Source organism: Pan troglodytes, chromosome 5, assembly GCF_028858775.2.
Source record: "Pan troglodytes isolate AG18354 chromosome 5, NHGRI_mPanTro3-v2.0_pri, whole genome shotgun sequence".
In the NCBI taxonomy this organism is placed as follows: Eukaryota; Metazoa; Chordata; class Mammalia; order Primates; family Hominidae; genus Pan; species Pan troglodytes.
This window is the reverse complement of record NC_072403.2, coordinates 169,266,602-169,282,530: the sequence shown is the minus strand read 5'-3', so window position 1 is coordinate 169,282,530 and position 15,929 is coordinate 169,266,602. Positions and strand designations below refer to the sequence as shown.

At 42.7% G+C, this 15,929-nt stretch overlaps 1 protein-coding gene and 2 pseudogenes across 2 annotated transcripts in view; all 3 read left to right on the top strand.

The window, feature by feature from the left end:
• TMEM242 (transmembrane protein 242) overlaps positions 1-14,501 on the top strand; it is an 86,290-nt gene extending 71,789 nt beyond the window's left edge. Inside the window, exons 4-5 of one of the 2 annotated variants that reach the window (XR_010158233.1) lie at positions 11,982-12,135; positions 13,274-14,501. Coding sequence is in view for 1 of the 2 variants with exons in the window: in XM_016956525.4 (XP_016812014.1) it covers positions 13,274-13,372 (99 nt within the window). In the remaining variant the exon portion in view is untranslated. The remainder of the gene's footprint in view (positions 1-11,981; positions 12,136-13,273) is intronic. The other variant, XM_016956525.4, reaches the window with a different exon arrangement.
• Positions 6,378-7,730, top strand: LOC134810386 (L-lactate dehydrogenase A-like 6B; annotated as a pseudogene).
• A 373-nt stretch (positions 14,502-14,874) lies between the features above and the next one.
• Positions 14,875-14,963, top strand: LOC112209702 (small nucleolar RNA U13; annotated as a pseudogene).
• Positions 14,964-15,929: the final 966 nt, after the last annotated feature.

The window sequence follows — 15,929 nt, the reverse complement described above, 5'->3', positions numbered from 1 at the left end:
CCTGAGCTCTAGGCTCATGGGCCCAGTTGACTGGACACAGGTGCTTGGATGTCCTGCAGGCATCCCATGTGTCCCTCAGTGAACTGTCATTTGTCCCCAACTACAACCTACTCCTGAGTCATTCTCCCCGTGAATAGCAGCATCACCCACAAAGCTGCCCAGACAGAAAAGCCAGGTGGCTATTCCTGACCACACTCTGTCTCACCCCTGCATCTAATCAGTCACCACATCTTGCTTTTCCCTGACCCCCACAGCCACTATAGTTGATGGCACCTTCTTGCTCCAAGATGATTCGGACAGCTGTCTCTGTTCTCCCTGCCTCCCGCCTTGCCTCTCTGCAGCCCTTTCTCTGCCCTTCTGCCAGAGCACTCTGGCCTTCACCTTCTCTGCACTTAACACGCACACTGCATTTCTTCCTGTTACCAGAGATAAAAGGTCCATGCTGCTGTCAGAGGCCCACCCTGCCTTTTGGGCATTAGATCCTGCCCCTCGTCATCTACAAGGGACCTTGCTCCCATCATTATCCTCAGCCTTAGCTGATTGTGACATGTTCCTTCTCTGCTGTGGTGTGTACAGACATGCTCTAGTTTCTCCCACCTCTAGAAGTTCTCTCTAGATATTCCTTAGCCTCCTCCAGCTACCAGCCCATTTATCTGCTCCCCTTTACACAAAAAGCTTCCCGAAAGAGTTGTCTGTGGTCACTGCCTCCACTTCCTCCCCTTCCTGCTCTCAGTCCAGCTCCTTGCCCCACCGCTGCACTGGAACTGCTATTAAGGTTGCCAGTGCCCTCCTTGTTGCCAGATCTTACTTTATCCTCTGTTACTTGCCCTCCCAGCAACATTTGGCACAATGGAGCCCCCCCTCCATCCTGAAACACTGTGGCTTCCGAGCTACCTTCCACCTCACTGGACGTTTTGCCTGTCTCTTGTGCCAACCCCTCCCCTGGCCAGCCTCTTAACATCAGTGTCCAGTAGCTCCTACTTAAACTCTTCTGTCCTCCATCTATCCTCCGCCCCTTGGCTCTTTCCTCCAGTCCCTGCCACTTTAAAACAAACAGTACTATCTGATGCCGTCCAGATATATAGCCCCAGCCCTGACCTTCAGATCGGCGTCTCTGCTTCATGTTGTGTGCCCTCACAATATGACACGCCCTCATAGGCGTGTCACATGACCCATGTCCCAACTAGAGCACTTGATTTCCTCACTTTATTCCCAACTTGCTCCTCCCTTGGTCTTCCCCATTCCGTAAATGCCACCATCATCTCATCCTTCCACTTCAAACCAAAAACCCAAGTGAGAATCCTCTTAGATTCTCTCATTTCCCTTGGTTCCCTTCATCTGATGCATGCAAGTCCTGCTTGTCAGCTCTGCCGCTAAACACCGCCTGCCTCCTTCATCTCTCCACATCCATTCCTCTGTTGCCTAGTGTTTTAAGAGTTTCCTGTCCAGTTTCCCGGCCTCTTCCTTATTCCTTCTAGAATTTTTTCTCCACGCAGCAGCCAGAGATATTTTAAAAATGTGAGTCAGATCATGCTACTTCCTTATTTAAAACCCTTCAGTGGCTGCCTGTTGAAGAAGGTTTACATGATGTAGCCCCACCAACCTCACTGACCTCATCTTGAGCCACCACAATTGCCCGCCTCACCTCTTCCCACTGCACTCCAGCCCTGCCAGCATTCTTATTCCTTCAACACACAGGCTGTTCCTGCCTAGGGCCTTTACTCTAGCTTTGCCCAGGAAACTCCTTCCCCAGGTCCTTGCATCGCTGGCTGTTTGCTGCTATCCAGGGTTTCAACTCAAACTTAATTTACCTCCTCAGAGCAGCTTCTCCAGATGTCTTCATTCCCACCACCCAGTTACTCTCTGAAATTATCCTATTTTCTTTTCTTTGTAACGCCTATTGCAAAACAAGATGATATTGACCATTGTCTTGTTTTATCAGTCTTCACAAAAAGAATGTAAATTCTGAGGGTAGAGACCTCTTTTATCTTGGTCATTGTTATATCCTCGCACCTGTAACACTGCCTAATGCATTGTAGGTGTTTAGTAAGTATTTATTGAATGCAATCTGATCACATCACTTCTACCATTTCATTTCAGTGGCACACTCTCTCTCTCTTTTTTTTTTTTTTTTTTTTTTTGACAGAGTCTCCCTCTGTCACCCAGGCTGGAGTTCAGTGGCACAATCTTGGCTAACTGAAACCTCTGCCTCTTGGGTTCAAGCAATTTTCCTGCCTCAGCCTCCCAAGTAGCTGGACTACAGGCATGCACCACCATGCCCGACTGATTTTTGTATTTTTTGTAGAGACGGGCTTTCACCATGTTGACCAGGCTGGTCTGGAATGCCTGACCTCAAGTGATCCACCTGCCTCCTGAAGTGCTTGGATCACAGGTGCGAGTCACCGCGCCCAGGCTAATGAATTTTAATTTCTTTGCTTTCCATGTTTTATGCCACATTATAAGTTTTCCTTTTTAATGATTAACACAAGTGGCTCTTTTATATTGCATCAGAAATTATGTATAAGATGCTGCTTTCAAAGAACAAAAATGTGATTGGGGTTATTTATTAGAAGACCTTGCCAATTCATTTCATATTTAAATACCGTAAACAGGAAGTTGATCCCAGCATTGCTCTTTGAATTGACTTTTTGCCTTTATTCTATTCTTTGTGGCCCTCTATTTGTCTTTCCTCCAGTTTTCCCAGTGTTGCTGACAAAATAAAATATTTTCATGTGCTGGGATTTGCAGAGACCCCCCCTCCCCCCGCCACCATGAGAATTACTGAGCAATAGAATTAGAGCCCACTAATTTATTTTAAAACTACAATTTGCATTCTATGATTTTTCAAATCACAAAGAAGACTTTCAAAATAATTGTGTTCATGCTGGTGAGTTTATGGCCTATTTCAGATCAGCTTATAATAATTAACACTGCTTTCATTTTATCCCTTTTTCCCCCTTAAACCAAGGGTTCTGTGTGCTGATTATTTTTTTAAAGCTTTCCAAAGAACAGAACATTTTAAATAACTTTAAAGGATAAAAATAGTTTCTCTGCCACTGCATATTTGTTTTACTGCATTTCTAACACTGTAATAGATTTTTGTTTTTGTTTTGTTTTTTAATGTTTTAACTTGGTAAAAGTGGGTATTGGCTTTGAAAATAGCTACAAAATCTTTTAGCTTATCCAAAGCTTTACTTGAAATATATGCATCAACTTTCTGAAGATGCCCCAGTGGGTGCCACCTACCCATTTTACTTACCCTCATTTTCAGAACTCTCTCTAGGTGGGGTCTGTAGCCCCGCCTTTCTGTCTCTCTCACCTTTTAGCCCACTCCCCAGCCTTACTCACTCAGCTCTACGTTCCTCATTCTTTTCTACAACATTTACCAAATCCCTATTCGTGGGCCCAGCTCTGTTCTAGAGGACAGGGATATGCTGGTAAATAAAAGGTGATCCTTCTTGCAGTGGCACATTCGTAAGTATTTTACATTTAACTGTGTGTGATAAATCCTCTAATGGAGAGAGGTACAAAGTACAATGGTGACATAGGCTTTTAGAAAGCCAGTTCTGCTTAGGGGATTGGCAAAGATTGGTGAGAGAATGGAATATCAGAACTGGACTCCCAGAGAGGAAAAGGAGGATTTGAGAGCTGGGTGTGAGTCCAGGTGAAAGGAACAGTGACTTAGTGGCAGCCATTCTTGGCCCAGGGACTTGCTGGTTGTTTTCATTTCCTGCTTCCTCCCTCCTAAGTGGTACAACCGAAAGTACTGAGGTGTAATCCTGCCATTAGCTATAATACTGTACTGCGTTTTGAATAGATAATTTGAGTCAGGTTTTCAATTCAGAAGGAATAATGAGCCACCTAAGATAGGAAGTCACTAGGGAGCTGTCTAGCTATACTTGGCTTTCCACATCTTTGAGTAGACCTAAATGTGCTCTGGAGGTCACATACATCTCTTCGTCTTTGTTAGTGCTTTCCTTTTTTATCTCAAGACTTATTATAAATAAAAAAGCTGCTTTGTTTGGTATGTTTTTATTTTGAACAGTTTTTTTCCCCCTCAAGATTGATTTAGTTGTGGCTAAGGGGAAAAACTGAAGAGGCAGCTATTATAGAGATTGTATTTCTGAAGAGGTTCAAACGCTAGAAAGAAAATGACTATAGAAAGTAGCCATCCAGCGAAGAGTCTTTATGTCCTTGAATTTCATGTTCAACAACACTTATCTTGGAAAATGACTTGACTGGTGAAAGGAATCATTATAGGTGGATGGTGGGAACAGTCACCAGGTTAAAACATTTCAAGTTATGACTGAGATAAAAGAAATGACAGCTATCAAAAATTGTTGCTTTTAAAGGATTCCTCTAAAACATTGGCCACCATTAAATAAAGATGACCCTTTTAAAACTGCAGTTTTTAATTTGACAAATGTTAACCAAAAATCTGACCACCAGTGCTAAGAGGATTCATGTACCTAGTGCCCTTACTATTTGGTTTGTGGCTCTGTCATCTGAACGGGGTATCTGATCCTTACTGATAGGGAAAACATGGCCAGGAGGTCACCCTGAAACAGGATGTCAGGAACTCAGCTGATGGCACACCTTTCCCACCCTCACCAACTCCTTTGCTTATTGTTCCTCTCCTCCTGGACTGCCTTTTTTCTTCTTTTGTTGAGACGGAGTCTTGCTCTATCGCCCAGGCTGGAGTGCAGTGTCATGAACTTGGCTCACTGCAACCTCCGCCTCCAGGGTTCAAGCAATTCTCATGCCTCTGCCTCCCGAGTAGCTGGGACCATAGGCACACACCACCACGCCCGGCTAATTTTTGTATTTTTAGTAGAAATGGGGTTTCACTATGTTGGCCAGGCTGGTCTCGAACTTCTGACCTCAAGTGATCCACAAACTCAGCCTCCAAAGTGCTGGGATTACAGGTGTGAGCCACTGCATCCAGCCCTGGACTGCCTTTCAATGGCACAAATAAGAATAGCTTTTCGGCCAGGCGCGTTGGCTTATGCCTGTAATCCCAACACTTTGGGAGGCCGAGACGGGCAGATCACCTGAGATCAGGAGTTAGAGACCAGCCTGACCAATATGGTGAAACCCCGTCTCTACTAAAAATACAAAAATTAGCCAGGTGTGGTGGCAGGTGCCTGTAATCCCAGCTACTCGGGAGGCTGAGACAGGAGAATGGCTTGAACCTGGGAGGCAGAGGTTGCAGTGAGCTGAGACCATGCCATTGCACCTGGGCAACAGAGCAAGACTCTGTCTCAAAAAAAAAAAAGTAATAGCTTTTCAAGTCCAAATATAAAGTATTCATTTTGTCAGCATTCAATATTCTAAAACGGAAATCTTTTTTTTGCTGATCATGAGGAGCTACATGTACCAAGGGGCCCCATTCCAGAAGAGCACACTGCTTTTAAATAAAACAAGAGGGAGAGCTTTTGAGGAACCATTACACGGGCAGAATGCTGTTTATAAGTGAGGAGAAAGTGCCATCATTTTTATCGGAGCTTTTGTAATTTACCGGGCTTATTAGGGTATGCATTTCATCAGATGTGAAGTTGACACCTCCTCAGAAATTGTAAGGGAATTTAGTTCTTAAGATTGCCCAGAGAAATGCTGAAGAAGTAAGGCATACTGATGCCACATTGTACTAGATCATTTATTTCACTACTTTGGTCAATAATCTGATTTATGCATTGGTTGAAACTTGCCATTTTAAGGACTTTTAAGAGATATCCTCATTTTAATTGAGGGCTGCATTGCCAACTTTCTACCTGAGAAGTCGTTTTTCTTCGGGACGCGCAATCAAAGGCTTTCCTCCAGCATGAGAAAGGAATAGCATTCTCGCCTGGTGAGTTTTTAGTGATGGGATGACTCCCAGCCGGCCCCTACCCTGCTCAAGCTCCTGCTGACTGTCCCAGTGTGGGTCCTGGCCATAACTGGCACCAAGGCAGTGGGATCCTTTATAAATAGGCCTCCGGCGCCATACACCAGATAGCAGGAGCCCACTTCTGGGACACTGGGAGATGGTGCAGGCAACCACCCGTATGCAAAGCACAGCGCCCTATCCTTCCCGGCAGGGTCACGGTTCAGAAGATGTAACCTGATTTTCATCCGTAGTTAATAGAAGCATTTTTCCTTGGCATTCATACTAAAAATAGAAAACTAGTAATTCCAGGGATCTGGGTTAACCTCTTAAGCATGTCAACTATCGATGAGAATACTCTTTGTAAAGCTAACTCCAGAAATCACTTGCTCGAGAAGCAGCCCTTCACTGCCTTAGTCTCAGCACCAACGGAAAGTACATGTTGAAGGCGCTGGCAAGGCCCGCGCAGCCGCAGTAGAGGGCCAGGGGGCGTGTCTTGCGCACCCGCCACAGAGGGCTGAAGGTGCTGCTAATGGCTCTCTTGGCGTTGCGACGTCCTGGTCAGCAGTTTTTTTCCATTCTCTCCCTCCATTTCTTGAGTGAGCAGCCATGAGTTGGACCGTGTCTGTTGTGCGGGCCAGCCGGAGAGTGAGCTCGGCAGGAGCGAATTTCCTGTCCCTGTGTCCCAGTCAGGCAGCGCGCATGCCGCTCAAGGGCGCCTGGCTCTTCACCCCCGTGAGCTCTTCACCCCTGTGAAGAGTGAGCTTGTTGAGCGCTTCACTTCTGAGGAGCCCGCTCATCACAGTAAGGTCTCCATCATAGGAACTGGATCGGTGGGCATGGCCTGCGCTACCAGCATCTTATTAAAAGGCTTGAGTGATGAACTTGCCCTTGTGGATCTTGATGAAGGCAAACTGAAGGGTGAGACAATGGATCTTCAACATGGCAGCCCTTTCATGAAAATGCCAAATATTGTTTGTAGCAAAGATTACCTTGTCACAGCAAACTCCAGCCTAGTGATTATCACAGAAGGTGCACGTCAAGAAAAGGGAGAAACGCGCCTTAATTTAGTCCAGCGAAATGTGGCCATCTTCAAGTTAATGATTTCCGGTATTGTCCAGTACAGCCCCCTCTGCAAGCTGATTATTGTTTCCAATCCAGTGGATAACTTAACTTATGTAGCCTGGAAGTTGAGTGCATTTTCCAAAAACCGTGTTATTGGAAGCGGCTGTAATCTGGATACTGCTCGTTTTTGTTTCTTGATTGGACAAAAGCTTGGTATCCACTCTGAAAACTGCCACGGATGGATCCTCGGAGAGCATGGAGACTCAAGTGTTCCTGTATGGAGTGGAGTGAACATAGCTGGTGTCCCTTTGAAGAATCTGAACTCTGATACAGGAACTGATAAAGATCCTGAACAATGGAAAAATGTCTACAAGTGATTGCTAGTGCCTGTGAGATTATTAAAATGAAAGGTTATACTTTATGGGCCATTGGCCTATCTGTAGCTGATTTAACAGAAAGTATTTTGAAGAATCTTAGGAGAACACATCCAGTTTCCACCATCATTAGGGGTCTCTGTGGAATAGATGAAGAAGTATTCCTCAATATTCCTTGTGTCCTGGGAGAGGATGGTATTACCAACCTTATAAAGATAAAGCTGACCCCTGAAGAGGAGGCCCACCTGAAAGAGAGTGCAAAAACACTTTGAGAAATTCAGAAGGAACTGAAGCTTTAAAGTTGTCTAAAACTACCATTCTGAAATTATTGAAGAGATCATAGATATAGGGTTATATATCAAAATTTTGAATAAACTTAAATTCCTAAAATATGGAAACAGGAAAGTGGATAAAGTGACTTACCTATTTATTTAGTCCTCCAGCTCTTTTATTTAGCATCATGGTGCTGGGTGATACTTATTTACAATTCCTAAAGAAAATGTTTTTGGTACCCCTGATGTAGCAGCACTTGCCTTGTTATATATGTAGTTGGCATTTGGTTCCCAAAAAGTAGGATGTAAGTATTTATTGTGTTCTAGATATTCTGATTATTTTCATTAGATACATGCTTTCTTCTTGCTGGCTTATACCTATGTTCATTTATATGCTGTAAAAAAGTGGTAACTTCCTCTACAGTGTAAAAATAAAAGTATATACATACAGGTATTTTTTATAATGGACCCATCTTGAAACCGCCTTCATTTCCTCTGGGACGGCCTTTCAGCTGGGTCGTTAAAAAGACATGAAGTGGGGACTGCAGCTGCATGTTGGGCATGTGTGTACACGCACACACTTGTGTATGTGCGCACACCAGTGAAGCAGGATCATTTGGTTAAGATATGAAAATAGTGATCTGATGGTAGCTGTTATAAAATGTTTAACGCAGTAATTCAGAAAGCTTTTAGAAAGAGGCTTGACAGTCAGAGGTGGTATAGTTACTGTTGTTTGTTTGGCCGGGAAAGTAAATTTTGCAGTTACTAAAAATAAAGCCTGACTGAGTAAAAATCATTTTAGAATTGCTCCTGAGAACCTGACCTGTTAGCGCATTAAATCAAGAAGCATGTTAGAAATTGTTCTTACTGAGCTGGATCTTAGCTTCAGAGTGGCCCTGGCTCTAAGAGGCTCCTGGGTTATTCCGCTCTTCAGTTTATTTCATGTTTACAGAAAGTTTTTGCTTTTGAATTTGTGCCTGATTGTTAATTACTGTCATAAAAATTGGCCATTTTGATGCATACTTCAGGGATTGTATTTCTCAGAAAGTTACATGTGTGCTTTGTATTTCTAAATCAATTGACTTTACTACAGATTCTGGACTTTATGCATGTGATACAGTGAAAGTTGGGGAGAAAGTAAAAATGTTTGTCTGACATTTACCTAAATAATAGGATTAGTAGCTTAGAAAATGGAAAGCTGAGATGTAAAAATTCACATTCGCTTTCCTAATGCAGTTGAATATTTAATAATACGGTATGTTCAAATACATTTCATCTCAGGATCCATGTGGATAGCAACAAAACTAGTCAAAAGTGAAAATATCAGTATCTGCCCTCTAAACCAGGCCAGTCCTGCTTAGTTGAATTTTATCAAGCATGACGGTGATCCTCCAAAACACTGACCCTTTTCTACCCTGACCAGAACTCCCATACTGCTTTATTGAAAACATCTAGAAATGTTGATTTCTCAGGAAGCAGTGTCATATAATGGGACTCACTGATGTGCTGGGCTCCTTGAAAGTGAGAAGAGAAGAGTGGTGGTTTCAGTTCTAGGCGGTTTTAGGAGCTTTTGAGAGCTCAGCTGCGGAATTTGAGAGCTTGTAATTCCAACAACTGCCTATTTATTGGAATTGATGCTTAAGGACTTTCTGAAATTAATTAAATTGGGGACATAACCTGAGGCTTTTAAGTAATTTTTCAGCACACTGTATATTAGACCAAATGTTTTCAAGTGTTTTTCCCCTACCAAGACATGCATGGTAAATGTGCAGCAGTGTCCCCTGTGCATATTCAAGCAGGATACACAGTAAGCACATAGGCTGTGCAGTCAGATCTGCTCTTACCAGCCATGGCACTGAGCACATTGTTTAGTTTCTCTGAGCTTCCATCACCATATCTTTAAAGGAGGGATGATATTTGCCCCACTTGGTTGTTGGGAGGGTTAAATGAGAAATACGGCTGGCATACAGTAAGGACTCTCTAAGTGGCATCAGTGGTTGGCCTCACTCCTGGCCTACTGGCTATATGGCCTATGTGAACGAGAATAACATTATTAGAGGCATAATCCTGAATCTGTTTTAATGTCTAAAAAGGCCATTGTATCTACAGAACATCCATATTTGTGACAAATTACTTGTAATACATTTTCCATTTGTCTTGACACTCCATTTGAGCACTACTACCTCAGATGGTGGTACTTTCTGTGACTATGACAATGCAGCACTGTTGGACACAAAGCACTGGCACTTAGAAATGAGGATGGTGGGCCCACGGCACTGGGGAGTACCATTCATGTCTTGGTTTTGTTTAGTTTTGGTTTCTTTTGAGATGGAGTCTCACTCTGTGGCCCAGGCTGGAGTGCAGTGGCATGCTTTTGGCTCATTGCAACCTCCACTTCCTGGGTTCAAGCAATTCTCCTTCCCCAGCTTCCTGAGTAGCTGGGGCTACAGGTGTGCGCCACCATGCCTGGCTAATTTTTGTATTTTTAGTAGAGACGGGATTTTACCACGTTGGCCAGGTCTCGAATTCCTGGCCTCAAGTGATCCAACTGTCTAGGCCTCCCAAAGTGTTGGGATTACAGGCGTGAGCCACCACACTCCACTCATGTCTTAGTTTTTATGGAAAGCACCCCCTGGAGGTGTGCAGGGCACAGCAGCACTGCTTGGAAGGGTAACCCTGTTATTCATAGCATAGGAAAATTTTCCGTGGTCAGAGGAAAGAAGAGAGAACTACAGTTTGGAAAATGCTTGAGAGTGAAACGGAGTTGCTGGATGGGTACTCTAGTTCCCAGCATACCCCCCACCAGACTTTTGGGGTACAGGGCAGTCAGTTCTATGGCAGTAGCTGTGATTATCAAGGAATTCAGTACATTTACTTTATAACCAAATTTGCTTAAATGCACTCAACCCCTAAATCTTTTCAAGCACATCTTTAAACAGGGAAATGTTCTGTTGGCTTCATGTATAGAGAATCATTGGTCAAACCAATACCTTTTCTGAACTGCATATCAGAAATTGATATAGGTGGAAACGATGTGAAGGTTTTCATTTACTGTCCATGTAATATGAACAGTATGAGCTGAAAAGCCTTCTGTGGAGCCCATTCTCTAAAGCCACTTGAGGGGCCCTGTTTATATCTTAAATGTCTGAGTTTCCATTTCCACAGCTGTAAACTTAGAGAACAGGGATAGATGGTTACCCTTTACCCATCTCCGTTCCTTTCCCTCATCTCAGGCCCGTCTATTCCTAGTTAGTTACTTTTCAGATATGAGTGCTTCTAGTGATTCAGTTACCATGACCCTGGGCACAAGTAAATAATTTAATATTTGAGAAATTAGAGGAAAGAAAACAATCAGGCCAAGAGGAGGAAATGGAAACGTAACCCTGCCGAAGGAGAGCAGGACCGCCCCTTGCTCTCCTCCCCTGGCCTCACCTGCATTTCCCAGCCTCTCCCTTCTCAGCAGCTGACCACATTCCAGACCACTGGAAGGGAGACTGGTGAATGATTCTGTTCATGTCTTGGCTATCTGACATCCCATTTGAAAATTGTCATCTGGCTTCGTTGTAAAAGATGTTCAACCAGAAGAGTGAAGAGAAAGAACCAGGTAGCACATTGCCAGCCGTGGCCAGAGAGATGTCTGCTTTTCAACTACAAAAGTCTATGCAAAGTTCCTCAGTGGGGGTGATATTAAAGTTTTGGACAAAGCAATTAATTCTTTATGGAAGAGGGAGTGGGGAGGGAGACATCCATGAGCTGTGTGTCTTCAAGATTAGTGTCTGAGATGGCTGGCACAGATACAGACAATATGTAATACGGAAGGAAGACCTTACGCATCTTCCAGTGACAGAATATGTAAACTAAAATGATATATAGCTATAAAATAATGTACTTAACAGACATTCCATAATATTTATATCCATGTGAGCTTTGTTCTTGGAATATAGCACACATATGTCGATAATACAGCAATGATAATAGCTAATGTATATTGAGCACTTTCCATGTGTTAGACGCTGTGCTTTATATGCATCATCTCACTGAATCCTTAATCCTCATAACTCTTTAAGCAGGTAATTACTGTCTCCATTCTACATATGTGGAAACTATGGCTTAATAGAGTAAGCAGCTTTCCCAAATGGTGGAGCTAGGATTTGAACAGAGTCCATGCTGCTGACAGCAGTGCTACAGTTTGCAGCAGTGCTAGGAGTAAATGCCTAGGATTTACAAGTCTCAAACCCCTAAATCTGGAAACAAGGTAAAGATTCAGCCTCAAATTGAAATAAATAAGCATCGACATTAAAGAAATATTAGCTGATTCTCAAAATAACCACTCTAAGAAATGACTTGCATGTTGCATATGAGTCCAGCGTACTTCACAAACCTGATCAAGGCGATCTCTATCCTTAGGAAAATATGACTGGCAGATGGCTGATGAGAAAAAATTGGAAGGCAGTACTGTGGTGCTGCTGAAATGTCTTCGTAGGAGGACCGTATAGATTAACCAGGATGAATCAGAGAGTGTGTTACTAGTACTGTCCAATGTAAAGATCACCTAACTTCCGTAAGTTAGTGTTCCCACCTTATGGGGTTGTACACCTTAGGTGGACCCAGGTGCTCCAGGTAAACTGTAATACTGTGTGACACTGCATGTTAAGATCTCTTAGGCTGGGCGCGGTGGTGCACGCCTGTGATCTCAGCACTTTGGGAGACCGAGGTGGGAGGATTGCTTGAGTTCAGGAGTTTGAGACCAGCCTGGGCAACATAGCAAGACCCCATCTCTACCCAAAATGCAAAAGTTAGCACATGCCTGTAGTCCCAGCTACTTGGGGGTGCTGAGGTGGGATGATCACTTGAGCCCGGGAGGTTGAGGCTGCAGTTAGCCATGATTGTGCCACTGCACTCCAGCCTAGGCAACTGCCTCAAAAAAAGAAAAAAAAATCTCTTGTTCCCTTGCTGTGACTCTGATTCCAAATCAACTGCTTGTAAAACTCCTACCTAGATTTAAAAAAAAAAAAAAAAAAAAAAAAAAACCACTGTCTTGCACATAAGAAGATTCCAGTTTATCTACCATTCCTTGATTTATTCTTGACTAAACTCCTAAGTTTCTTCTGTCTGCCATTTCTGTGTCTAAAATTCTAGCTTTGAATGACCTAATTATATTTATTTATTCAGATAGAAATCCAATCCTCAGTGGCATCTTTATATACGAAAGCCAACAATACACACTCTTCTCCTGGGAGGGAATAATTATTATGGAGAGTTGACGGTTTAGGACATGTTGCCTTGCAGATTAAGAGTGGTTTGTTTGTTTGTTTGTTTGTTTGTTTGTTTGTTTGTTTGTTTTTAAAGAGATAGAGTCTTGCTGTGTTGCCCAGGCTGGACTCAAACTCCTGGGCTCAAGCAATCTACCCACCTCAGCCTCCCGAGTAGCTAGGACTACAGGTGTGAGCCACCATGTCCAGCTAAGAGTGAAGTTTTATGTTATTTAATAATAAATTTATACTCAGAAGAAGAAAGGAAGTATATTTCATTTTCTTTCAAGATACCTAGGATATATATAGTCCCTATCTTTTATTGATGTTCCTTAGCTCTGTACCTGTGAGCAGTAAAGTACTAGCCAGTCAGCAAAGGTGCCATCTCTAATAGCTGTTTTTCTCCTTCTTTTAACATTTGATAACTGATTATTTTTCTTCTTTTAGATGAACGACTTTCGAAGTAAAATGCAATCAATATTTCCAACAATTCCCAAGAACTCCGAATCGGCTGTTGAGTGGGAGGAAACATTGAAATCCAAATGAGATGAGCATGGATGAATTTCAAAATGCTTGTTACAGAAAGGGGTGGCTCTGGAGACACCATGACAGCAAAAGGACTGGACTGATTTCTCCCAGGAACATGGGCAGATTGCTGACTGAACCAGTGCACTGGATAGCATTCGGCCTCATCACAGGAGAGTATGTGTGTGCGTGCTGGGGGAGGGTAAAGTTTTCCCACAGTTAAGAAGACTATTTAAAAATAGTAATTACAGGAATAACTTCCTTATGTGGAGGGGACCCCATAGGAAATGATTCTGTTTGTAACAGTTGAAGCAAATTTCGTACTAAAAAAGTTTATAATAAAAGTATGATAAGAAAATATTTATAAAACAGACCCCCTAATAGCAATAGTACTGCAATGTGTCTAATTAAAGGAATTTCAAGAGCCTTTCTTGTCAATATATGACAGAACTTGGAAGTCTTATTCTGATTAGCCAGACTACAAAGTGACAGTCACCTGGTAAGTCCTGTATGGTAGGAAGTGGGTGTGGCTCTCGGGTCCTGAATGTGGTCTGTGCTTTACAGCCAGCACACACATGCTAGTTATTTACCTGATGCCCTTGCTTGAAGGCCCTATAAATTCTTATACTTAAAACAAAAAGCCAGTAATGAGTTGTGATCACCCCAAAAGGCACAGTTGGGCTAAAATAATGATGATATCAGGGGTAAACATATTTTTTTGAGAAGTTGGTCTGGATCTCTGAACACTGACAATTTGTCATTTTGTCTCAGTTGTCAAAGTAAAAAAAGCCCAGTTGTCATCCGTCTTCAATATTTTTAACCAGAAAGTCACCTGAGTACTGAGTCCCAATATAAAGTATTTGGGACCACCTCCCTAACAAAGCTGTTAGGGTAAATTCTGTGTGCACACCCAACTCCCTCCTGTCTTCCACAGTCTCCTACAAAAAAAAACAGATGGAGAATAATGTCTACATGCAATTATTTTTACTGCAATTGTATTTTAAAATATTTTCAAGAAGAGAAATACTTTAATATGTCAATATGTCCAGAGAAAAAACCTGTAGTTAAATATCAGTTGTGCAATTTCTTCCTACTTGCCTAGGCTCTAATTAGTCAGCAATCAGGTTTAATAAAGGACATTTGAAATTTCTGTTATCATGAAACCTTTTATTCTAAGGGAGATTTTTAAATGAAATGACAAGAACATAATGTAATACTTTTCTCTAGACCATGTTACCCTGTTAAAATTGCTGTATTGTTAATGAAACAGGTGTAATCAGCATCTGGAATTCATATGTAATCTGTTAAAAATCCAAGACTGAAAGGAAAGGATTGTGAAATTGGTCAGTGAATGCGGGTAGCAAAAACTCTTCACTGGCCTTTCATTTGTAACTAAATCTCCTCTGAGAAGAGATCTGTAGGCTTTGAATGAAAGGAAGGAAAGGCAGGAGCCAAAGGAACAGGTTTTCGTCCATACAATTAGTCTGAATCTAGGTTCCCCTGAATAGAATGGGCACCGCCTGATCCTTTTGTGCTTCATAAATGTGGGTTTCCAACGTGCATGAGATGGCCCTCAAACCTTGTTACAACGATGCACTTTACTCGTCTGATGTGGGGGGAAAAAGAATGGGCACTACCTAAAACTGTTTACAGCTAGAATCTGGGTTTTATTTTTCATAGATGGAGAATGCCTAGTGGTTTCTAAAGGCCTCCACTGGGTGGAGAAAGACTTGCCCACCTGTCTGGAGTGTTAAAAGGAGAAATCATTGTTAACTGTGATTCTGTTAATGGATTCCTGCCTTGTAACCTCCCGAAGGGTAGGGACCCCTCTCAGGGCCTTGTAAACTGGTGTCAGCACCGCTGCAGGGGCTGCTGCACATCAGGCTGATGGCAGCTAGGCCCTAGGAAGGAGCCAGGGGCCATGGTGGGGGCTCTGCTTTCCCACAGGGCTGGCACAGAGGAGGCCTAGACATATGTTGCTGAAAGAGTGTCCTAATACTAGAGTGGCATGCCTCGTGTCTACAAAACCCTTATACGTCACCTCTGCTGTCCTTGACCGATGGCAGGGGAACTCCCATTAGAATGATGATGAATCCCCTGCAGAGGGGAGGCTGGCAGGGACAAATTCCCTAAAAGAGGGACCGAGCGTCAGCTCCAATTGCATCTTAAAAGCAAAAGTGAAGTAATGCACAGATGGAAATTTAAAAAGAAAACAAGCAGTATGACTCAAGTGGTGTTTTTCACAGTCAGAACTTGAATATCAGTAGATTTCGTCATTTGTCTATTCCTTTTGTACCAGAGGCATATTGTTAAATTGGTTAATGGAAAGGAAAAATGTTGAACAGATAATGTTATTCTTTATGAGACGTACCATCTGTGTATTGAGCTCTGAATGTCCCTGGATATGGAAGAGAGGAAATGTGATGGAATTTCAAGTTTGCCTTCTTTGCTGTCTTTATCTTGGGTAGAGTATGACAAACATAATCACATTTATCTCCTGGAGCATAAAGAGTTTTAATCACCCTATTAACCAGGATGACATTTTTCACAGACTTAAAAAGGAATAGAACAGACATTA